We start from the raw sequence: 25,246 nt of genomic DNA on the forward strand, positions 1-25,246 counted from the left end.
ACGGTCTGTCCTGCCGCTCTGCTAGCTTTTTTAACTTCTTTTCATGTCTATCCTTGATGTCATGGATAGCAATTCTAGCCTGGAGCTTTAGATAAAATGCTATTGAGGGCCACCATTGTTCATCTATCCCTCTCCGCACTACCTCTCTTGCCTTAGCTATATCATCGTCTATCTTCTTCTCTTCTGACCTTGCCTGATTTATCTCTGTTCGTAGGAGTTTTAATTGAAAGCTATGCACCGCTTGGTCCGAAAAAAACCCATTTTCTGGCACCCGAAATCTCAAAAAATCTGGTATTATGTCATTGCTTTGACATTTCCGTAAAAACTTCAATCGATGGAAATTGTTGTTTAATTTATTTGAATACTTCAGGTAATTCAAAACTAATTTCCAAGTTTGTTTTTTCCTGAGTATCCATCTCAGCATCGGTGGGGGCAAAACTACGGCGGTCATTATCCTGCAGGCCACGAGCACTTAAACTCATGCGGCTCTCAGCAGGATAATTCACACAGTAGATGCACTTACCCAATCCGCGCCCTTTCAGCCGATGGTAGAGAGACGTCAGTCGTTGTTTCCTCTCTGCGTGCCTTCGCCTTGCGTCGTCCTTGTGATGGTTTCTGAAATTAAATCGTCCAGAGGATAAAGCGTGTTGGCATTGGTTCGGTGTTTCGACAAACTGTTATTCAATACGTCGTGCCAAAGAATTATCTCCTTGTCCACCAGAGGATGCTCTTCCAGAAGAGTCTGTAAATTTTGTCTCTTCCTCACGGTATGAGGATTCAGCGATAATCCCGATTCCGCGTATACCAGTTCGTCCAGTTCCGCTTTCTCTGCTGGTCGTAAGGTATTCAAGCTATGAAATAGAGAGCTTGCAGCTACCACCCATGCCATTTTAACTCAAATGTAAGAAAACTCATTGTTAAGATGAGAAAAGAAAAAATAAAAATTAAGACTATTCTGAGAAAAATAAAAATGATCTAAAAATTTTTTGTTTGTATTTTTACAACAAACTTTTTAATCTATCATTCACTCTTCGCCGAGGTTATTATTTTTTTTTCAAAATTTAACAAAAAGTAGAATAAGAATTGTTTAAAATTGTTAATTCAAACGTTTTCGCACATTTTGTGCATCGTCAGGATATAAAATTTTTTATTTACAATAAAATGATCAAAGATCATGTATGAAATTCAAAAAGAACATGTTAGAAATTTTTCACCAATCACATTCTTACATCTGTTATTACGTAATCATTATTTCATCGATTATGACAATTTCCATACTTTTTTGTTACTTGAGTCATAATTTTTCGATTTGATGTTTTATCCAAACTGACATGTCAGTTTATTTTTTCAAAAATTGCAATTTTTAGTCATGTTTAAACATGTACTATAATTTTAATAATTTTAATAAGTTACAGTTATTAATAAGTTTAATCTTCTGAACCATTGGGCAGCTTCAGCTGTCCACCTTTCCAGTCAAGGTTTTCTCTCTCCCAACGACGATACTCTCCTAAGACTTCAAGTTTCGCTCAATCAAGAACATGACAGTTCTACACAAGTTGTTGATTGCAGTAAAATTGCGAACAGCAATTTAACTCTTGACTGATATTTATCGATTTTCTCGCTCTTCTGATATTTTTCTTCTGATCAAATTAACTTCTGATTTTCAGTTATCGCGAGAAACTTGAGCATGACATGGTCGATTCGAATTTTTTGAAAATATTGTTCCCAAAATCAAGTTTAAACTCCCAAATCAAGGCCAAACTTTCAAATATGACCGACTGGCACACTTCTCGAATTAATAAGTTTATCTCAACAACTAGGCTAAAATCTAAAAATACCTAAAACACCCGATTACATAGTTTTTGCTCATTTTCAATGGTCGTAACAAACAGAAAACGAGTTTTTGCTCATTTTGAATAGTTGTAACAAACAGAAAACGTTCGTAATTTACATTTTTCTCCTTTTTTCTTTTTGTTTTTTTTAATGTCAGCGGTAAATTTACTAGCCCCGATTTTGTGAATTTCACTACATCAATTTGTTTTTTTTTTCAGTTCTTCAGATTGATTTATTCACCCTGCTTTTTTTAGACCTGGAGCATGACTTCCATGTTCATCCTTAGCTGTTTTCTCACCTGTTTCCCTTTACTCCTAATTTCACTGTCTGAATGTGTCACTGATCCAAGTTCAGACCCAAATGTTATTTCTTTGACAGCTTCAAGTTTTGACACTGTGATTTCTGAACATGAACACGTTTTGGTTGAGTTTTACGCTCCATGGTGTGGACATTGTAAGCAACTGGAGCCCGAGTATGAAAAAGCGGCTGAAAAGGTGAGAAATGAAGGTCTAGCCGTTGTTTTTGCGAAAGTTGACGCAACAGTGGAGGAATCATTGGCTTCAGAATTCGGTGTCCAAGGGTTTCCGACATTGAAGCTATTCAGTAAAGGTTCGAGAGCGAAGTACACAGAGTTTGAGCCTAAAGAGCGTAACGCCGACGGAATTTTAGCAGAAGTTCAAAAGCTCACCGATCCAAACTACAAACCTCCACCCTCTGACGTAACAGTTCTTACGACTGAGACTTTCAATGACTTCGTGAATGAGCACAACCTGTCACTAGTTGAATTTTACGCTCCCTGGTGTGGTCACTGCAAAGCATTAGAGCCAGAGTTTGATAAAGCTGCCACCGTTTTGAAGAAAAAGTCGATTTACCTAGCTAAAGTTGATGCCACCGAAGAGCCCGACTTAGCAACAGAGTACCAGATACAAGGTTACCCAACTCTCTACGTGTTCAGAAATGGTCAGAGATACGATTTCAGTCCAAGAAACAGAGACTCAGCTGCCATTATTAGAGCAATGATCAAGGAATCTAAGCCATCGTCGGTGGAAGTTACAAGTATTGCGGATCTTAAGCTTGCCATTGATTCAGCTGAAGTAACTGTTCTAGGCATGTTTAGAGGCTCTGGCGAAGACTCAGAACTAGTAAAGCTATTCTTGGATGCAACATATAGTTTTCGAGATGAAATTAAATTTTTCCATAGCTTTGACGGCACCGTAGCAAAAGCTATGGGAGTGAAAATGGTTCCCTCTATCTCTGTTATCTTTCCTAAAAAGTTTGAGTCCAAATTCGAGCCCAAACGCAGACAATTAACTGATGCTCAAAGTGTCGACGCTCTTAAGCATTTCATTGATGCCCAGAGGTTTCCTCTTGTTGGCGAATATGTACCAAACTCGAAATATGACAAGAAGAGACCACTTTTAGTTGTCTACTATAACGTCAACTTCGGCCCCGAGTTTTACGAAGAAACTCAATTTTGGAGAAATAAGATAGTCGCAGTTGCCTCAGAATATAAAGATACCATAACCTTTGCTGTTGGAAATGAAGAGAAATGTGCTCAAGATTTAGTCGACTCTGGGCTATCTGAGTCAGGGAATGGTATCAATGCTGTCATTTGGGATAAATTCGGTAGAAAATACCCCCTGGAACATGACGATGATTTCAGTGAAGAACTTTTGAAAAGCTTCGTCAAAAATTACCTGAAGGGATCTCTGAAACCTGTGATTAAGTCTGAAAAGGCTCCCAAGAAACAATCAGGAGCTGTGATGACCGTCGTTGGGGATACTTTTGAAAGTCTTGTCGAAAAGAACTCCAAAGATGTCATGGTGTTTCTGTACAATAGCGAAAAGTGTGATGCGTGTATTAAGTATCTGCAGATTTTCGCCCAATTTGCAGGAGATTGGATTAAAGAAGATCCGGATATTGTGTTCGCCAAAATTGATGTGGCTAAAAATGACCATCTGCACCAGTACGAGGTGAAAAAGCAATCCCTGCCCCATATTTACTTTAGGAAAAGTGGTCTGTGGAAGGAGCCAGTTCCCTTTGACTATGAACCATTACCGAATTGGCTACACGAGTTTACGGCAGAGAAACGAGGCAAGGCACTTAAGAAAAGCGTGCGCGATGTGAAGACAGAGCTGTAAATGTTTGTAATTCTGTATATAGTATCTATGTTGTGCAATTGTGAGTCTACTTAAGGTGTGTCAAAACTTGAACTATGTTTGCTGACAATAATCAACCGAAAAATAACATGGCTCTGCTATAAATGCCTTGAATATGCCTTTAAATCTGTTCGACATTTTCTTAGCTTGATATCTTCTGCCTTAATTAGGTTTGGAAAAATTCTTTGTTTGATAAGTTCTGCTTTGTTGTATCTAGAGGTATTCTTTTTTATCAATACCGTGTTAAATTACAAGTTACGTAAAGATTCTCAAGTTCCTGAGGAATAAAAACTTTGTAATGGCTTGATACTCAAGTCCACACGAATAAAATGGTTGAAATATGTTGTACTGTTTGAGTGCTACTGCTATCCAATACAACTAATTTTTTGTATATAATGTGTGAGGAAATTTCATGGCGTGGTATTTTCGTGAGAAGCGAAAACTTTATCAGTCTATCTTAATTATTATTATATGAGAGTTTTTTCATCATTTTTTTCATCTACTTTAGTCATACGGACGTCATGATAGTCGTCTATACTCATATGTAAAAACTCAAGAATAAAATGTATATGAATTGTTTTGGTCTTTTAGTAGGAGTATGTGTGTAATCAAGTAGATTAAAATAATGGCACGGAAGTAATTTCTGCACGACCTCACGGAAGCTTAACTAAAATTTCAATAGCTATGAATGAACTTATTGCGCAGGGTTGTTAAGACATTCAAAACAGTATTAATTTAAAGTTAAGCAAAGTTAATTTAAAACTTTTTTCCTATTATAAAATCTAATCGCTCTCGTTACTCGCTCGAAATGCGAATAAAAAGTAAAGTTTTCAAACAGTTTTTTTTTCGAAACAAAAATTTTCGAAGCGTTCAATCACGACTGAAAGGGCTTCAATATGATATATCACTCAACTCATTCTGATGATTGTTTGTGGTGCCCGAGTTTGCTTGGAATGAAAAAGCAGTAAAAAACTACAGCTCTCAAAGACAAAGCCCCCTCTTTTAGTGATTGGAACAAAAATACTGCATAGAATAAAAAAAAAATTGTACCATGATTTCACCGAACTTTTACTCTGGAATGTGATTTGGGCTGAACTCTCAAGCTAATTTCCCGCCTATTGGCCATCTTTTGATGCTTAGACTTTAGCTGTAGTTTCAGCAGAGAAGCAATCAGTATATTGTTAGTCGTTGGAAACTTTTTTTAAAGATTGAACATAGAAACGGTTACTTCCGAATTATACTTTTCTTTTTTATACAGTATAAGTCGGCAACAAACGTGTTTTAAACTCTTTTCCTGAAAGAAAAACTGAAAAAACAACCCTGAAGTTCAGATAGATTCATGACTTCCATTATTTTCATTGAGCTCTCAAGTGATAACATCAAAACAGTGTGACATGTTTCTCAGCAATGAGACTGGCACTGGTTGCAATTGTAACTCAGCTGAATATCTTTTCTATCTCTCCATCGCGACTAAAAACTGCAACAATGTAACATGTCAGTACTAGAAAAGCATACTTGGATTCCACTGTTGAAATAAAAGTGGAATGATAGTGTCTCTAAGATATTTTTTTGATATATTTACCATCTTAAATCGCATATAATATCGCTTTTTTTTCATTAGTTTTACAGATTCAGCCATGAATAAATTGGTGATTGGAGCAACCAATTTGAAATTGGTAGTCGCTTTTATAAGCATCGGGCTTTCATGTCAGTTCTACCTACCCGGAATAGCGCCAAGAAGCTTCTGCAAGAAGGATGCGCCCTTCGAAGGATGCGAGAACACTATCGATGTGCTAGTGAACAGATTGGACTCTTTCGAAACTGTGATTCCGTACGACTATCACAAATTTGACTTCTGCGAGGCTCCCAAAGTAAGTAACGTGGGGGATGAATTGTGATCAACCCCCCACTTCCCTCAAGCAAAAAAGGCAAAAAAAACAAAAGGCGTAATCAAATGCAAGCAGGTGGATAGGTAAATAGCACTCACGCAATCAATTTGGGTTTTTTGTATGAGTGTCGAGAACAAATTTTCGCAAAAGAAAAAGTTTTTTTTTGTTTGTGCGATCAATGATTCGATTCAAGACTTTTCCTGAAGTTCTTGAATGTCATTTTAAGAGCCCCATTGGTAGAAGTAATTGAGTTCGACAACTTTTTATGGTAATTTTACTTTTATTATTTAAAAAAAATCTTAAATAATTAATTTAAAAAGAAATGTTTGTTCTTTCTCTCCGTTCATTAATATGCAGAACTATTACGAATGCGATGTTTGTGATCGCGATTGGCAATCGTTGTGAATTCGGAACCTAGAATTTTTCTTCTAAACAACTTGTCCAACTTAAATCACTGAATTTTTTTTTCAAATCTGCACTTTTATCAACCAACAGAAATATTTAAAGCCCATTCGCATTTCAAATGCCCGTTCTATTTAAACTAGCGTCAGCTTTGTCTGTTATTAAGAACCTTCTTTTTTGTAACCTAAGTAGCAAACTTTGGTGCCATTTTTGGGGCACCTGTTCATCTTTTGATAGCATGTCCTGTGACATTCGAATACTAATAAGTTAACACAATTGATGCATTTTCAATTCATTAAATGAACCGCAAAAAGCTATTTGTTTCAAACAACAACAATAAAAACTCGATATATTGCAATTTTTTGAAATCCATTATGTATACATAATGTGGATTTATGGTTTAAGATTTCTTACATGCAAAGTTAGCGTGGATGCCTTCAGTTTGCTATATTCCAAATTATTACTTGAGTCTCTTTTTGTTTTGTTCCACTTTTGCTCAATTGAGTTGGCAATTTAATAGCGTATGTAGCTGCTTTATTCGTGATTAGTGTTTGTCGATGGTTAAGCGTGCGTGGTTAGTTCGCTGTAATTTTTACTAATTCGAGGCTTATTTCTATTTTTTCGTATAGCTTTTTCTAGAGCTGCTTTTTGTCATGTTCTTGCTAGTGTTTGCTAAGCGAAGTTTCGCTTCTGTGTCAATATTTTTTATATTGGTTTCAAATTAACCAACTATGGCTCGGTATAATTTAATTGTTTTTGTTTATTCGGCGTAATTCATGTTCTATTGAAATGGTGAAAAAAATTGTTGAATCTATTATATATTTAATTGCGGGCTTCACTATCTCGCCATGTTTAAGCTTTTTCAACGTATTATTTTTTGCTTGTTTAAGCTATATCGTATATTGCAATGGTTAATATTTTTTCTCGATTTTCCAATTTGATTTGAGTGGTTATTTTACCGAGTTTAAATTAAGCAGCCCAATATCGAATAATGGGTTGCGAATTTGGCCTCCAATTTTGAATGCCCGAATCATTTTAGTGAACGAGATAAGACGATTTTTGCAAAACTTGAAATAACTATCTCTGTAGTGAGGCTCTGTCAGGGTACTCTCTGGGTACCAAATAGGACTGCTTAAAATTGTGCAGTTTTCCAGATATATGACGTTTTTTGTGATTTTTTCAAAAAATAATTCATAAAAATTAAGTTTTTTTTTCTTCAAAGTTTGATATTCCTAACCTGTAGTTGGGGGGCTGTCAGAGTTATCTCAGGAGTTGCAAATCTTGCGTCCAAATACCAATGCTCAATTGCTTTCAGGTTCCTAGATGTGACGTTTCTTAATTCATACTATCTCTTTTAGAAAACTTAAGGCGAAGTCTCTCAAAATTTGAAGTTACCAACGTTGTAGTTGGGTACTGTAAGAGTACTCTCAGGAGTTGCAAATCTTGCTTCCAAATGCGACTGCTCAATTGCTTTTAGTTTCCCAGATGTGACGTTTCTTAATTCATTATAAACTTAGATATAAAAAAATGTAACAAATTTTAATGGTTTTTCAAAATTTGAATTAAAAAAAAACGAATGAAAATCTTTACAAAATTTGAAGTTACTCTCAGGAATTGCAAAGCTTGCGTCCAAATGCGACTGCTCAATTGCTTTCGGTTTCCCAGATGTGACGTTTCTTAATTCATTATAAACTTAGATATAAAAAAAATGTAACAAATTTTAATGGTTTTTCAAAATTTGAATTAAAAAAACGAATGAAAATCTTTACAAAATTTGAAGTTACTCTAAGGAATTGCAAAGCTTGCGTCCAAATGCGACTGCTCAATTGCTTTCAATTTCATAGATGTGACGTTTCTTAATTCATTATAAACTTAGATATAAAAAATGTCACAAATTTAAATGGTTTTTCAAAATTTGAATTAAAAAAACGAATGGAAAACTTTACAAAATTTGAAGTTACTCTCAGGAATTGCAAATCTTGATTCCAAATGCGACTGCTCAATTGCTTTCGGTTTCCCAGATGTGACGTTTCTTAATTCATTATAAACTTAGATATAAAAAAAATGTAACAAATTTTAATGGTTTTTCAAAATTTGAATTAAAAAAACGAATGAAAATCTTTACAAAATTTGAAGTTACTCTCAGGAATTGCAAAGCTTGTGTCCAAATGCGACTGCTCAATTGCTTTCAATTTCATAGATGTGACGTTTCTTAATTCATTATAAACTTAGATATAAAAAATGTCACAAATTTAAATGGTTTTTCAAAATTTGAATTAAAAAAACGAATGGAAAACTTTACAAAATTTGAAGTTACTCTCAGGAATTGCAAATCTTGATTCCAAATGCGACTGCTCAATTGCTTTCAGTTTCCCAGATGTGACGTATTCTAATTCATTATAAACTTAGATATTAAAAAAATGTCACAAATTTTTTTATGGTTTTTCAAAATTTGAATTAAAAACGAATGAAAAACTTTACAAAGTTTGAAGTTACTCTCAGGAGTTGCAAATCTTGCGTCCAAATGTGACTGCTCAATTGCTTTCAGTTTCCCAGATGTGACGTTCCTTAGTTCATTTTAAAATTTATTTAAAAAACGTGAATAAAAAACTTCGCAAAATTTTTAATTACGAACCCTGTAATTGGGTGCTGTCAGAGTACACTCAGAGAATAGTTTTTTTGAGTTGTTGAAAATTCGAAGCACCGGAGGTGCGGTACACGCTAGTTATTTTGATTAACGTCATGTGAAAGTAAACAATCCTATTCATGCCTTTCATTTGGCTTAGCTTTTGGTGTTCAATTAGAGGCTGCCATATTTTTGTTGTCTTATTCTTTGTGCTTCATGTCTCGTTTTTTTTTGAGTTTTCAGCCACTATACTATATACGGTACTAGAAGTTAAAAAAACTTGAGCCATGGTAGATTGATTTTTGATCAAATGAGTCTGCATGAATATCTTAGACATTTCGACACGGTACCCACTTCGTTCATGGTTAAAGGGGTCCCAGTGTGATTCGCCTCCTCAAGGTGGGACCGGCTGCGGCGAAATAAATGACATCACCCTCCCCTATGGTTGGTCCTGCATTGAGCAGGACCAATGGCTAATAAAAAATAGTATATCGAATGGTTTTCGGTTTTTTTTCCAGGATAAGCAGACACCGAGTGAGAACCTTGGCCAGATTGTGTTCGGAGAGCGGATCCGATCGTCTGCCTACTCGTTCGATTTTGCCGACTCCAACTGTGTGAAGGTGTGCTCTAAGAACTACCCCACATCCAACAAGGCGGCCACGCGAAAGCTACACTTCCTGCAAGAGGCCATCATTAAAGGTACAAATGAAGCAAATAAGCAAAAGTAAAATTGTTTGTATTATCTTGTGCTGACAATCAGGGCGAGTTTTTCAAACAGTTGTGGAGAACATGTTTTTTTTATAGTTATTTTTCGACAGATTGCTAATTTGACGTTGACGCTTATATGTGTGCTAAATACAATCCCTTATTTTTATACAACTCCAAAGTTGTATTTATACAACTCCATTTGGACACCAAGTTGATCCAATCAGCTAGAAAGCTAGCCAGAGAAATGTTGTATTTAGGTTACCAGAACCACTGGATCATCGACAATATGCCTGTGATCTGGTGCTACGACGTTGAGAATGGACAACAGTTCTGCTACCCTGGATTCCCAATTGGATGTTACGTCAATTCCAATGGACTCAAAATGACGTCATGTGGTCTGGATCCACGAATGAACAACAAGAATAGCTTCTACATCTTCAACCACGTGGACATCACCATAGAGTACCACACTGTAGATGAGCCAGTGGTAGGGGCTGTCAGACTTGTCCAGGCCAGAATCACTCCTAGGAGCGTCAAGACACAGGTGAGCGAAGTTGAGATTGCATGTATTTAGGGGTCTTTGTAACTATTTCTCAATTTTAGATGCTTGTTTTGCTAGAGCAGCACCATCTCTTAAACAAAAAGATTGAAGATTTTTGAAGTCTACCTATGAGCTAGTTCCTCAGTTTTGACATACGTCAACAGATGGGCCTAGAATGGAAGTTTTCGGCTCAAATGATTGTTGATGAGTCGTGAAGCGCAGGGTTTTGTCCCTATAGTAATTGATTTCCGGATATGTGATAGTTTTTTTTTAAACGCAAAAGGATATCAGTGAAATTATTCTTTTTGTTTCAAAATTAGAAAACTACAGGAAAGGTAAGTTTTTGAGTGCTACTGACTGAAAGTTATAATTTTCGAAATTTATTGCGAACTGTTACAGCGATAATTGCAACAGCATTTTTGGGTGAAGTATTACAATAGGTGGCAGGTTCAAGTTAAATAGCTGGATCGCTTTTTGTTATACTTCAAACAGTTTTTATTATTTATTTCAAAGCCAAATTTTTTAGCAAAAGAAGTGTAAAACTTGAGTTTTTGAAAAATATTTCATCTGGCTGAGTTATGTATAATTGATTGAAAATGAAGCGACTATATTATGCATAATAGTTCTCAAAGTTAATACATGCACTATTCAAATCGGTCTCAAGATTGCCACCTATTGTAACATATCACCCATTTTGTTTGTCGCAGTCATGTTACTTTTACGTGGTTCCGTTTGTTTTTACACCGCGTGTTTCTACCCACCTATTTTTTACTCATGTTTTTTAATCATAATACCTTTTTTATGAAAAAAAGCAATTAACTCCCCAATTTATTTAAAGCTATTTGTGTTTGACTTTACCAGAAGTAATGTGATAATAAAAACTATGCCTGGAGGGAAAAATCCAAAGAGTAGTTCTATTGACTAAAGGTGTTCCTGAGAACACAAGATGATAATATATAGTCGATTGAGAGTCCTTCTGTCTATGTAAATTCAAATAATTGTTCATTGTCAAAAATGTTGATGGAGTAAAAAACCTGAAATCTTGTGTTGAGTCATAATTTTTGTGTAGGAATCAAATGTTGAGTCATAATTTTGGTGTAAGAATCAAATGTTGAATAAAAATTTTATTGTAGGAATCAAATGTTGAGTCATAATAAGTAATCAAATAATTTTTTGAGCCAAATATCTACGTTATTCAAGCTGCCTCTAAGCGTCTGAGTACCACTTTTGCCCTGTGACAACACTGATAGGAGATTTTTTGTAACTTTTTCCTTGGAATATGTCTAAAATATGTGGAAAATGTCCTTGGAATATATCAAAAAATTCTCCCGTAAATCATCAAAAAGTAATTCACTATGATTTGCTATGAAATTTCGGCTCTTTTTCCTTTTCCCCCAAAGGAAAAAGAGCCGAAATATTAGTGATGGTTTTACGAGGTTGAGTATGAAGACCAAATATGCTTGTCGTGGCCTGGATAGTCTAGTCTGTAGGTAAAATTTTTCATAACATTCATGTAAAAATTGGCAGGTGGGGGGGGGGGGGGGGGGGGGGAGGAGTTAAGGAGGGGAGGAGGAGGAAAAAACCGAAATTTCATAAACTTTGAAAATAACGAACGGAATCTTCATTTGCTGAGTAGATTCCTAACGTTGTTTAAAAGATAAGCCTACCAATTTCTTTTTACACCGAAGACTTTAGTCAAGGTGTTATGGTATCGTGTAACGGGTTTTTTTTTAATGTTGTCTGTTGTCAAGTGTCGACAAATAACGTCCACAGTTATCAATTATCATGTGGGCTGGACTATATCGCGCTATGTCACGTGATTGCGTATGTTTGTTTCTTTATTTGTTCATCTTTATTTATTTAATTATCTGTTCTTCTATTTATTTAATTATGTTTAGTTTGCTTATATTTATTTATAATTTATGTATGTACATATTTATTTTTGTTTATTTTTATCACGTGTTTTGTTTATTTATTTAATTATTCTTTCTTTCATTTAGTTTTGCTTTTATTATTTCTGCGTGTGTATTTATTTAATTTATTTATTTTCATTTATTTATATTATGGGTCTGTTTGTTTGGTTATTTGTTCATGAGAAATTTTGGTGTATACATGTGTTAGTACGATTTTTAGTTCTAGAAGTGTTATTTTATGATCTTCGTTGATATATCAAAAATTTGACCTATACATGTGTTAGTACGATTTTTAGTTCTAGAACTGTTATTTCAGGCTCTTTCTCGATATAGCAAAATTTTGGTGTATACATGTATTAGTACCATTTTTTGTTCTAGAACTGTTATTCTTCAATTATTAGTTGTTCAAGTTGTTTGGTTTTTGCTTCAGTTTCTATGCCTTCGGTGTATTGCGCGTAGCGCCTATGTTTTTAAAATGAAAACTTCATCCAAATCTGTCTCTAAAGCGTTTACATAAGCTAAAATTTCCAATTCGATACATACATATACACAGTAGCGGATTAAGGGGGGGAGGGGGGGGGGATGGGGGAACTGATTTTTGGCTGACTGACCTTAAAATTTTTCTAAAGGCGCCTTTGGCGCCAATCTATACTAATTTTGAGGGTGTAGCGCGCGCCGAAAAAAAAGCGATTTTGGCTCTTTTTCCTCCCCCCCCCCCCCCCCCCCCCACCTCACTCAAACATGAATTTTATGGTAGCGGTCTTACAAGGTTAATTATGGAGACCAAATATGTTTGTCATGACCTAATTAGTCTACATGCCAATTTTCATGACAATCGGACAAAGTGAACAGTAACTTCAAATATAAAAATTTGCAGGTGGGGGGAAAAGGAAAAAGAGCCGCGATTTTTTGGGTCGAAATTTTCCAAAAAGTGTCTAAAAACGCTATTTTTTTTGCCTTTTTTCAAAATTTTGCCTGAGGCGCACAAATTTTTGCCAAAACAGAGTCTTTATAGTGGTTTGGGAGATCTCAGATAATCAATTTGGTCGACCTAAAAAAATAGTCGACAAAATTATCAATTTTTTTTTTGAAAATCCGCCCCCCCCCTCGAGAAATTCCTAGATCCGCGCCTGTATATATATCGCCTGAAATTTCGGCTCTTTTTCCTTTTCCCCCAATTTATATTTATATATATATTTATATTTATAATCATAGCAAAAATGTTGTCAATAGCTGGAAGTTAACTTATCGAGGGATAATTCTCAAAATTTTCGGGGGTAGAATTACCCGTGTAACAAAATTAACCGAGCTAAATTTAAGGTTGAAGGTTAATATCACATTCTCGATACAGTCATTAAAAAGTAGTGATCGAGGCTTAATTAGCAGGGTAAAAAGGTAGAGGTGTAAAAGGTTCATGGTGTAAAAAGAGGGTTAACCTCTTCTACCATTTCTTGTGATGTATAGGGAGTTTCAGATAAATTTTCCCAAAATATATTTCTCTCAAGTAGGTATGCTGAGGTACTGAAAGTTTGACTTGACATAGAAAGTAGATCGAAGTTTGCTTAAAATAATAGAAATCGTTTTCGTGCCATCGGGCGTTCTCAAATTTAAAAGCGTGTATTCGAACTGGCATTTCACCAAAAATCATTTTGTACATAAAAGCAACTCACGAGAATATTAAGATATTACATAAATATTTGCTTACCAGACCATTTGGTTACTTAATTTGCTAGGACGGAAAAAATGTCTTATCCAATTTTTAATAAGTCATTAGAAAGCCTATTTTTCATTGCGTAAAAGGCAACCGTCTATTTTGTTTTCCAAAATTTTGAAGTTTAGGGTGGAAAGTGCAACTAATTCGCTAATGAGTGTAAGTTTTGATATTAACACAAGCATAGCTTGTGTTATACTATGAACTTTTTTTCAATTTAAGTCGAAAATGTTGTTGCGATTCAATTGTTGCGACAAATTGTATTCATTTTGAAAGTCTTCATTTTGATCCAGCAATTAAGTACAGCCAATGCTAAGGATTTTAACACAGACTATAATATTACAAATCGAACTTTAGCTTCAAGGCATCATGGATCTGTAGCGTATAGGTTGGGAAGGAGACCCGCAACAAATTAAGAGGGTTCGAACCTGGGCAGGGTCAGATGTTTTTAACGACCTTTTTGTTAACTAATTAAATGCGTCCGCTCTATAAATTGAGGCATGTTATGGTAAAAAATTTTTTTTGCGAATTGACTGGTACTGCTAATGCGTCTTAATTGGCCAGCGTCACTTATCAATTATGCAGAATCATAATTGGCGTGCGTCACTGATGAAATTTTGTAGACTCAAAGTTTTGCTAATTCAGTTTTTCCCAGTAGCGTTATCGGTCATATTTTCCTTGTGCATGCGAAGTACATCTTTGCCTCTGTTTTTAGAGCTAGTTTTGGCTGATATATGAGAAACTTTCAACAAAACTTGAGGGAAAAAAGGTCTTGTAATCGGAAACAAGATTTTTCATTAAACAATTTTTCTAATAAATCTTTTAGGCCTTCTGCTTTGTCATGAAATATCGTTCTTTTTTGAGCTGCGCAGTTCATGTCGTAGTAAAACACCTGCTTAAGTTCTCTACATTTTGGTTTTTGCTATTTATGGCTTTCAATGTTTTGGCTTAGTGATCTTCGTTTCAGTTCTCGACTAAGTTTTCTTTTACTTTATTTTCGAACGATCAATTTAATGCATCGGAAATGCTATATCTAAGAAGTAACGATTGAGTTTTGAAGTTGTCGTTTACCGATGATATTTTGGCTTTCTGGTTTTCGACTGAAGCGCTGTTGGTCTATTTCCGCTTTGGTATTTACTTTAATGTTAGTTCACGTGCTTGTGCAAACCATAGATGAGAACATTCAATATTTTTTAAGGAGATTGTTCTCATGTGTTTTTCATTTCTTTCTCTGAATATTTGCCCTTGCGGTGAGTAAGGGTATTGCAATCGGGTTCTAGACTTTTTTCCCGTAAACCACTTTGTCCACAAGATCTACACTTCAAGATTATCATCACTTCTAGAGGAAAATACCTAAGTAGTATCTTCCTCTAGAAGATACTTAAGTAGTAATTAGTTCAAACCCGTTTCAGGTAGTAATTATCTTTTCAAAAAATTTCTCATTTTTTAAATCTTGTTTTCTTCCTGGTTTCTGTGCGTTCATTTTGCGTTTTTTAAACGCCTTTTTTCTGGTAGGGTTTTTATTGTTTTTTTTTCCAAAGCTTGAGTTTTATTTCATTTTAAACAGAATTTACTATAATTGTAACTTCACAAAATTTGTAAATTTACCATGTCTGATTTTGAGTTTTTTAAATTTTTTTTTTCGTTTTTTTTTAAACATTTAACAGTTTAAGTTGTATCGACTTAGTCAACTTAATTTGCGTAATATCGAGAGCGAAATGTATCCGTTTGGTATTATGTGTTTCAATTTGAGTTTTATTTCATTTTAAACAGAATTTACTATAACTGTAACTTCACACAATTTGTAAATTTACCATGTCTGATTTTGAGTTTTTTAATTTTTTTTTCGTTTTTTTTTTTAAATTTTAACAGTTTAAGTTGTATCGACTTAGTCAACTTAATTTGCGTAATATCGAGAGCGAAATGTATCCGTTTGGTATTGTGTGTTTCAGTTTGGATGGGTCGGAAAAATTTTTCTATTTCATAATTTTTTTATGAGAACAGTTTTGTTTTCGGCTCAACAGGTTTCGACCCAAAGTTTTTGTCCTTTGTTGCCGCTCCGTAAATGATTTCCATTTATTAAGGCTTCCTTATGAACTTCGTCCAATACAAATATGAAGTTTTTGTTGCTGTATTTTTTCAACTCTTGCCAACATAATTTTTCAGAAATATTTTTGATATAGGTCTTTTTTTCATTCACCATGTTGTGGAATGTTTTTTTTTTCATCGCAAGTGTCGCGAAGCTCTGCTTCGCCTCTTTGTTTCAAAAGTGTATTTTTTAGAGTCGTGAACCTAGTGAATACTCTTATGTTGGTCTTGAAGATTTTTGTTTGGCTTTCGATTGTTTTAAGTTCACGTTGTTTCTTTTGTTAAAAGGAAGGCTAACTCCACTATCGAACAGCAAAAGTGTAAAAGTCACGAAAAACGTGATTGACTGGTTGTTTATCTTGTTGATCGATTTCGAAAGTAGATTTTTATTTTCAGCTTTTCCAGCGAAATAAAAAATTAATTATTGATCATAATTGGGTCAACTTTTTCAAAAAGGTGTCAATCATTATTGTTCTTGAATTTCAAAGAGCTTTACGAACATACTTTTTTTCTTTGAAATTCGAAAGTTGAAGCTTTTTCAAAAAACTAGTCTATTTTTTGTTTTCCTGCGTTCAAGGCTCTTTTCCATCTTTCTGTTGGCTGTTTTGGATTTTAACTCAATAACAGCAGTATGCCATTGTTGCTCGATGATTTTTCCGGAAAGCTCCGATTGGACTGAGAATTATATATGGCTAGACTTCGAACCGCCCCTTATATCAATCAACCCTGCAAGTCAGTACTCAATAAAGATGTTCTAGTCTCACAATAATAGAATGAATTGCGAGTTATTGGTCCCGTATAATCATATTTTTTTTACCGTATAAGTCTGGTCTCTATATAAGCCTATAATCTTATATCAATTTGAATTTTATTTTTGTACTTTGTCGTATAACGTGAAAAAACGTTGTTCCAAATCTCTGTTATCGCTGCAAATGCATGATTTGTTCAATTTTCTGTGCGCACGAGTTCATAATATTCCTTCGTTTGTGAGGTTATAGCATTTCCTTTCAGGGCAAATGTGATCCTTCGGAGCCGGTATTGGAGGTTCCCATTTCCCCGAAACAGGAGATCTCGTTCGACTACACATACTCTGTCAAGTTCCAGGAGAACGTCAATGTGCGATGGGCATCCAGGTCAGTTATCTCCGCCGCATATTCTTTTTACGCTGTTTTTTCTTATTACGCTTATTCCTATTTTTTGCTTTAGTTTATAGATTTTTAAATAGGAAAAATGCATGTTTTATTTATTCAAAATAAGTTGAACTCGAAGAAAAAACGGAATATAACTGAATAAATTAATTGCCGCTTATTACCCTTGCGATAAGCAAGGGTATTGCAATCGGGTACTAGATTTTTTTCCCGTAAACAACTATGTCCACACTTCTAGAGGAGAATCTCCTCTTGTAGAGGATCTTCTGGTTTCAGGTTGTAATTATCTTTTCAAGGGTTGTAATCGCAGATTGTAATTATCTTTTCAAGTTTCAGGTTGTAATTATCTTTTCAAAAAAATGTCTATTTTTTTTTCGGGTTCGTGGTGTTCGGCCTAGTTGCTGTCGGTTCAATTTCCGTTTTTTAAACGCCATTTTTTATCCGATAGGGTTTTAATTGGCTTACTTTTTAAAGCATAGGTTTTGATTTAATTTAAACATTTTTTTCTATAATGAAACGTCACAAATTTGCAATTTTGCCGGCTGATTTTGAGTTTTTTTTTCATTTTTTTAAATATTCAAACAGTTTCAGCTGATGGTATATCGACTTAGTCAACTTATTTTGTGTAATTTCGAGGGCAAAATATCTTTTTGGGATTGTGTTTCAGTTTGGATGGGTCGTAAAAACTTTTAAATTTCTTGAAATTTTTTATGACGAGTTTCAGGGCAAAATATCTTTTTGGGATTGTGTTTCAGTTTGTGAGTTAGGACTGGAGTGTATAACTCATAGAGTAATTTCGGATAGGGTACACCGTCTGCTCGTCACGCTATCTTATTTTCGGCCGGATAGATTCGTGCAACTTCTTAGTCTAATACCGATCCTAATCTTACTCTTATACTATCTAGTCTCAGGTTGTTTAACTAGTCTCTGCTAGGCTCAATAGATCTAGGGTATACTGGTTTATTGCGGCTGCTGAAGTGCTCGGGAGAGTCCAACTAATTTCTAAGTTAAATTCAAATCTCTCTGGTGCTGAAATTACAAGTAACTTCAGCACTTACAAATAAGTGGGTTGTTAGTTAGATGGATCATGATTGGTTAATATTAAATACTTTACATTGGTAAAATATCTAATTTATCCAATCATAAAATGTAGTTTAGATCAGGTTCCACCCATCCGGGTTTTACAGAGTTTTTTAGAATAGTTCTTCTGCAATTTGAAGGATGGATGATGGACGTTGGTTTTTGGCGAACATCATTTTCTTCCGTTTCCTCTTTGTTAAAGAAGTTCCAGGAAGCTGGAGTTAGAGACATAAGACGTTGTGTCTTCTAGTGACAACGACTAAGTCTTTGCAACAAACTCAAATCTGATTTCAGAATGGTTGGCTATGTCAGGTTTTTCTGTTCTGCGTGGAGAACTTCTTTTGTGTCTGATCTAGTTTGGGAATGGCGTGGAGATTGTGCGTGAAGGGGATGCCTGGTTACTCGGATCTGTACGTATACTTGAACATCGAGGTGGTCATTGGTCTAGTTCAATGAAGTCCTTTTCTGCGAAGTCAAGTCGTACTCTAAATCCTTTGAGTTGTGATTGTGAGTGGCATATCGATTGTGGTTGGTCATTCTCTCTCGAGTGTAGTGGGGTCGTTTTGTCTTTAGATGTTCGTCCTTGGTGTTGTATTCTGATCTATGTATTGCATAATGTAATTTACATTTTATAAAACATTTATTAGTTTAATATTTTTTAATTATGATTTTAGTTAGTTGTTTTCACAAAAGCTTTTTGTTTTAGTTCGGTTATTTTGAAGAGTTACTCACCCTTGAGTAGCTCTTATTAAAAATAGAGGTGTGGTCACAAAGCGTGGATGTAGCGCGGTGGGTTAGGCCGGCTATAGAGCATGCTCAGGACGTCCTTCCTGGTGGGTTAGGCCAGGAGTGGGAGTATGATTTCATGCGGTTTTTATGAGGGTCCTGTTATGTGACAACGTTTTATGTTGGGTTTGTTGTGGTTTTTCTTATGTCTTGTTGGTTATGTCCTTTTTCCAAAAAGCAAATTGTTCGTGGTATGGGTTTGTCTTTCGACTTTTTTGTGTTTTATTATTTCTTTTTTAGACTTTATAATAGTCTTCAAAAGAATAAATTATCCAGTTTTAAACTGGGTTAATCCGGTTTGGGTACCGTTGGTTTCCTTTTCTTAGTCATGCTGTTATTCTTTGATTTGTGGTATTTAGTAAGCTGCGTTGGTTAGTTTTGTTTAGTATATGATTCCTTTCCAACCGGGTTAAAGGAAGGTTTGAAACATGTTATTATATGTTAGAGTTGTTGAGTGTGAAAACTTGAAACTGAAATTCATTATTTTAAACAATTCTTCGTGGGCGAGCTGTGCGAGTGTGGATAGAATTTCTGTGCGAATGAATGAAAATATCAAAAGGTTAGTACTGCATTTGCATTTTATTAATTTACTGCATAGAATTTGGAAATACTGCTAGTTATGGGGGAATTTTAAGTTACAAATTTTCATCATAATTAGATTTACTGCTTGTGGGGAAAATTTTAGAAATGAATTTACTGCATTGGTATTAAATTTATAAATTTATAAGTGTAAGAGATTAATAGAATTTTTGAAATCTGTTTGATGAAATTTGCGATTTTTATTTGTCTTTTGTGGTTTTTGTAGGTGATTGTCGGATGAAGGCTAAAAACCTAAAGAAAACATGGATAAAGTATGGTGAGTTTTTTAATATTTTAATTAGTTAGTAATATTTATTTAATTTATACTTACCTGTTAGTCGTCGGGGAAAAAACCGTGGGGGAAGATGTCGTGGATGAGATCGGAAGTTGTTAGTAGTTTAGCTAAGATGCGGATGATATTTTTAGTCTGAAGCAGTGGCCAAAGCAATTGAAGTGCCTTGATAGTGGTTAGTTCTTCAGTGCCAACTGCAAACTCATAAGGTGTGTTTTGGATTAGATTATATAATTTGTGATTGAATTTAGTGTTGTGGATGAGTTCTAAAATTGGGATTTCTATAGGTTGTACAAACTCGTGCGGGATAAGGAAGGGTCGGGATTCTTCGGCGTTGAAGGTCTTGGTGATGGGACAGAAGATGTACATTTGGGTTATGGGATCATAATTGCGAAGAATACCATGAAGGTTAGTATCTTTAATGCAATATGTGAAATTTAGGAAAAATGGTGAAGTGTATTTGGAATTAATGAATTGAAAACGATGGTGTGGTTGTCTAGAGGGTGTGTGTAGATCAAAGTGATTTTGGATGAAGCGATAATAACTATATGTGTGGGTTTGTTTAGTGCGCAACATAATATCGTGTGAGCAGTGTAAATCTCTTTCGTGTGGTGCAAGGAAATGAAAGGTTAGTGAAAATATTTGGAAGCGTTCTTTAAAACTTTCGTATGCTTGTGTGTCTGTTAGTGCTTCTGAAATAATGTGATCAAACTTTCGGTCGAAGATGTTTAGTGTAAATATATATGGTGTCTTGATGAAAAATTTCTCGGTAATTTGTGGATTAGCGAAGCGATCGTCGTCTAAAAATTGATCTTGGTTAGCTCTGATGATGTTGTGATCATAGTATTCGAGTGTATTTTCGTTAGCTCTAGGTGCAGTGTGTGTTTTTAGTGATTTTTTATATCCAACGTAAGTAAATTGTCTAGCGGTTAGTGGTGTAGTGAGTCGATATAGCATGTCCGTATTTCGCTCTATATCGATGTGAGTGTTAGATAAAGGTAAGCAAAGAGGGTTAGTAAAATGATAATATGAGGTCCAAGAGAGAGTGGGCATTAAAACGTATTCATCTACAAAGTTGCGTGTTTCGTTAGTGTCGTGGGGGGTGTTTAAGGTGTATTGTGGGAATGAGGGTAAGGTGATGGCTAAAAATTCTTTTGTGTTAGTATGCTTGGGGTGGTTGATGTATTCACGGGCTGTTCCTGGTTTTGTTGGGAAAGGATGGTTGGGGAACTTTCTTTTAAAAGTGCGGTAAGCTCTATTAGTGTTGAGTGAAGATTCAGTTGATGTGGATGATGGTGCTAATGATTCAGTATAATTTGAAGAGGGTGTAGGGGTAGGGGGGTTGGATGAATTTATTGTGGAGGAGATTTGGTTTATTGTTGGGGTATGGAGGTGGTAGGGTTGTTGTTGAAGGGTAATAAAATTATCTAGCTCTGGGGAGATTCGGGGGGTGTCTGGAGAATGAGATGATTGGTCAGAATGAAGTGAGGAGTAGGTTGGGGTAACTTGGGAAGCATAAGAGGGTGTGGAAGTGATTGGGTCAGGGTTATTGGATAATATGGGTTGAAAAGGGGGTTGAGAAAAATTAGAAGAGTTATGAAAATTATTGGATGGGGATGGTTCTGATTCGGCAAATTCATCGGGGGTTTCAATATTCGGGTTATTGAGTTGTGAGATAGAATATAAAACTGAGATGTGTGAATTAGTGTCGGAATTCATGCCTGATGTTACATTACTAGATGGAAAATCGGGTGGCGGAAAAGCAAAAAGTGGTATTATTGGGATTGGAGAGGTAAGATTGGTTGGGTGGGAATTTGATCGGTGTAGTGATCCAAGTTGGCGGCTCATCGTGGGCTAAAAAAATGATTATTTTGAGACTGAAAAGCGGTGGTATGGGGTTGTTCAATAATTTGTTCATAAGTATTATGATCTTGTGACTGGTGTGTCATTATATGTTGGATGGGACTTTGTGATGTGGTGAGTCGAAAATTTGGATTATGTGTGATGGCTAAATTTCGAAAATTTCGTGGGACTAGGGATAGTGGATGGTTATTTGGTAGGGGTGGTAATTGTGGTGCCGTTGGCGTTATGTCTACATTGTTATGTTCTTCGTCGTATGTATTTTGTCGTGTTGCTATTTTTGTGTTATATTCTTTTATTTGTGCGTCTAAAAGAATTTTGTTTATAGATGTAGAAAAGATTCCAAAAAATCCTGCAAAGAGTATGCGTGCTACGCTTGCTTGTCTGTTTACTTGTGTGTGTATAGCACATGTGTTGTAGATTCCTTTTAAAAGTGAGAAAAGAAATCCAATAAAGTTAAACATTGCGTATAAAATAGTCAATTTTTCTAAGATGTAGTAGGGCCATCCTAGAAAATCGAGGATCTCATTTTTGAGTGTAACAAAGCTAAAAATGTTAATTGGTGATATATCTTGGGGACGGTATTTTTCACCGTTTAGATATATATAATCTTTAATGTCTTTAAAATATCCGCTATAGTCTTGCGTGTAGATATCGGCAAATCCTGCGGTTTCTGCAAGTTTGCGTAAATTTTGATCTATTGATTGTCTTTGTATAGTGTCCATTTGTGTTAATAATTCTTGGAATTGTTGTGTTCTAATGTGATGTTGAATATCTGATTTTGAATAGATTCCTATTGATTGTAAGTCTATATTTGGGTTTCGAGCAATAGCGCGAATGCTTTCTGGTGAAAATTTTTTGAGTGATTGCGTTAATGTGGGATATGGAGTGAGAAGATAATATTTATTTTCATCAGGGTTTAGTTGTACTACATTGTGGCTGTTTTCTGATCCACATGGGACTGCGGTATCCCAGAAATAGGTTCTTCGTGAAAGTGTATCCACGAAATGTACTTTATTCTTATAAAAGATAGGGATTCTTTTATAACATCGTTTATCTTCAAAAACGTATAGTGGTGATACTTTTTTAGTACAAGTATAAAACCATAAGATGTTTCCTTCATAGTCTAAAAAATTTGATCTATTTCCAGATAATAAGTATCCTGCATAGGGTATTTTTAATACTGCTAGTGCAAGTGATTGTAATATTTGTGTTCGTTCTAATTCGCATAGTTGGTGTAGTGTTTCTAATTCGGAGAGTGACATTTCTTGAAAAATTCGGCTAATTGTATAATCTAGTTTCATATCTAAATGAATATCATAGTGGATATTACCGAAATATGTAGTATTCATTAGTGATAATTCTTGTAAGCGTGTGCTTCTGGTGTCATGGGGTTTTAGATGTCCACCAGGTTGTCCGTTGCTTTTTTCAAAATTAACTGGTATATAGGATGTTCCTTCGTTTGGAGGATGACCTGTGGCATATGGGTCAAGTTTTATTTTTCCAGTGGTCATGTCGAATCCTTTTTCGTATTCAACTAATATTTCAGAGTATTGTGTTCTGTGAAGTGGATTCCTGTATTTACATGCAAGTTCTGTTTCTTGATATATTTGAAAACGTGTCAATTTATTTTCTATATTGTGTATGTTTCTAAAATTAGTACTTTGTTTTCGTGATGGATGTACTTGTTCATATGGAATTGATTGTATAAAGTATTTTTCGTGAAATTTTATCATACGAGCGTGTATTCTTGCTACTTGAAATGTTGTACATGTATCTTCGGGGAACCAAACAATTGTTGCTTGTGTTCTCGTTGTAGGGTCGCAATAACCTTGATCATTTTTACAAGGTAATCGGATTCCTTGATAGATCATTGTATTATCTGATAAATCTCGTGTTAGTTGTATTTTTTCGAGTTGTATTTTCCAATCGAAAAACATTATTTCTTGGTATCCTTTATTTTTTGTGTCTGCTTTGCAGTTTGATGGGTTATTTATACCAATGTGTGGTATCCAATGTTTATCGTGTAGGTCATATGTTAATCGTCCGTGTGCGCCGTTATACGGGTATTTGTCGTCTAGTTTTATATGTCCTTGGTGTCTTTCAAGTTGTGATTGATGTACAGAGTCTGAAAAAACTTGAAAGTTAACTAACTTTCTTTCGGAGTTTTTATTTTGTGTGATGTTTAGTCTAAGTAATTCATTTTTACAATCGTCGGGATTGAGATGTAAAAGACGTTCTATATTACTCTGATAGAATGATTCATGGTCAAGTCGGTTTTTGTTTCCGTTCGAGACTTGTGAACAATGTACTTTCTTTTCGGAAAATGTTGCTGTGAATTTATAACCTGTAACTGTTGTTGCTCGGGCTTTTGAATAGAGTGTTGCTATTACATTTGTGGTTTCTATAGCTTGTGGTTCTGTTTCACATTGTGATACTTGATTTATTGCATATTTGTGTAGTGTTTTTTGTTCATTTTCTTCACAATCGTAATGTGTTACTAATAAATCTTGTGGTCCTGTACGAGGGGAAGGGTTTATGTTTTGATTTGAGATTACTAGAAAAAGGAGTTGGAGAAAAATTAATAATTTTAGAATATACATGTGTATGATAATCCTGAGTATGGATTATAAAATGTAATGTAGCCAATTGTGTTTTTGGTATATCTGTCGTATTTGTATATTACTTCAGTAGTTATAAACGGTGGTGGTAGTGATTGAGCTGTTATGTTAGGTGGGTTTAATGGGTAGGGATGTTGGGTAATATTGTTTAACTTAACTGTGATTTCAAACTTTAATTGTAAACTGTTTTGTTGGAGTATTTGAATATTGTGATCACGGATATCGTTGTGATTATCTTGGCGATATTGTAATCTATTAAGTGCCCAGTTATGAAGGCGGTTACTTTCTTGATGTTGTCCAAATAATGGTGGAGGTGCTGTAAATGTATTCCAATCTAATCTTAAAGGAATATTTATTGATGATTGTTCTCGATATCTGGCGTCGAGATTATTTGGAAAATTTAAGTTAAAAGGTGGTGGTGAAATCTGGCGTTTTGATGGTGTTGATGGTAGTGATAATGTTTCTGGTAGTGATGAGGATGTTGTTGTATCCGTAGAAATATCTATTGGATTATTGACTAAATTTAATTCACCTTGTGTAAATGAATGTGTTGTCCAATATGGTAGTCGTGATGCCTGGTTTGGGGGGTTAAAGGGATTTTCACGTATTTGTTCAGATGTTGGTGTTGAACCTAAGTAATCTGATGGTAGGCTTGAGGTGCTACGTTGTGAAAGAAGCGTAGGGGTTTCTGGTAATATACCAATGGGGTTTTCTGGAGTGTTTTGTGATGGGGATTGAGGTATATCAAAATGAACTCGGGGAGTTTGAAAATTTCTGTTTCGTCGAGGATGTATAATTTGTCTATTTATTTCGACTGTATTTTGGTTTTGACTAGGATTTCTTATTCTACTTAGTTCTTGTGGTAGTGTTGGGTATAGGTTATATGTTGGTTCGCTTAGAGGTGCTTGTCGTTGAACTGGTTCTAGTGGTTCTGATAAACGAGCATGTCGTTCTTCAAAAGTGTATGGATTGTCTTGAAAAGAAATTCGTGTAGATGTTTGAGGATTTTG

At 35.1% G+C, this 25,246-nt stretch overlaps 3 protein-coding genes across 3 annotated transcripts in view; 2 read left to right on the plus strand and 1 right to left on the minus strand.

The window, feature by feature from the left end:
• Positions 1–1,411, minus strand: part of LOC134842784 (disks large homolog 4-like) — a 574,432-nt gene extending 573,021 nt beyond the window's left edge. Inside the window, exon 1 of the mRNA XM_063859273.1 lies at positions 1,401–1,411. The gene's annotated coding sequence lies outside the window, so the exon portion shown is untranslated. The remainder of the gene's footprint in view (positions 1–1,400) is intronic.
• LOC134842785 (transmembrane 9 superfamily member 2-like) overlaps positions 1–25,246 on the plus strand; it is an 86,944-nt gene that overhangs the window by 38,133 nt on the left and 23,565 nt on the right. The window contains exons 2-5 of the mRNA XM_063859275.1: positions 5,620–5,863; positions 9,428–9,608; positions 9,875–10,161; positions 16,882–17,003. Coding sequence (XP_063715345.1) covers positions 5,630–5,863; positions 9,428–9,608; positions 9,875–10,161; positions 16,882–17,003 — 824 coding nt within the window. The 5' untranslated portion in view covers positions 5,620–5,629. The remainder of the gene's footprint in view (positions 1–5,619; positions 5,864–9,427; positions 9,609–9,874; positions 10,162–16,881; positions 17,004–25,246) is intronic.
• LOC134842786 (protein disulfide-isomerase A4-like) lies at positions 2,061–4,732 on the plus strand. The gene has a single exon (XM_063859276.1). The coding sequence runs from the start codon at positions 2,097–2,099 to the stop codon at positions 3,972–3,974; it is 1,878 nt and encodes a 625-aa protein (XP_063715346.1). The 5' UTR covers positions 2,061–2,096; the 3' UTR covers positions 3,975–4,732.

Source organism: Symsagittifera roscoffensis, chromosome 3 (assembly GCF_963678635.1).
Source record: "Symsagittifera roscoffensis chromosome 3, txSymRosc1.1, whole genome shotgun sequence".
NCBI classification, from domain to species: Eukaryota; Metazoa; Xenacoelomorpha; order Acoela; family Convolutidae; genus Symsagittifera; species Symsagittifera roscoffensis.

Bases quoted from the DNA above. Each gene is read 5' to 3' on its own strand.
- LOC134842786 (XM_063859276.1), top strand. From the start codon at position 2,097: ATGACTTCCATGTTCATCCTTAGCTGTTTTCTCACCTGTTTCCCTTTA.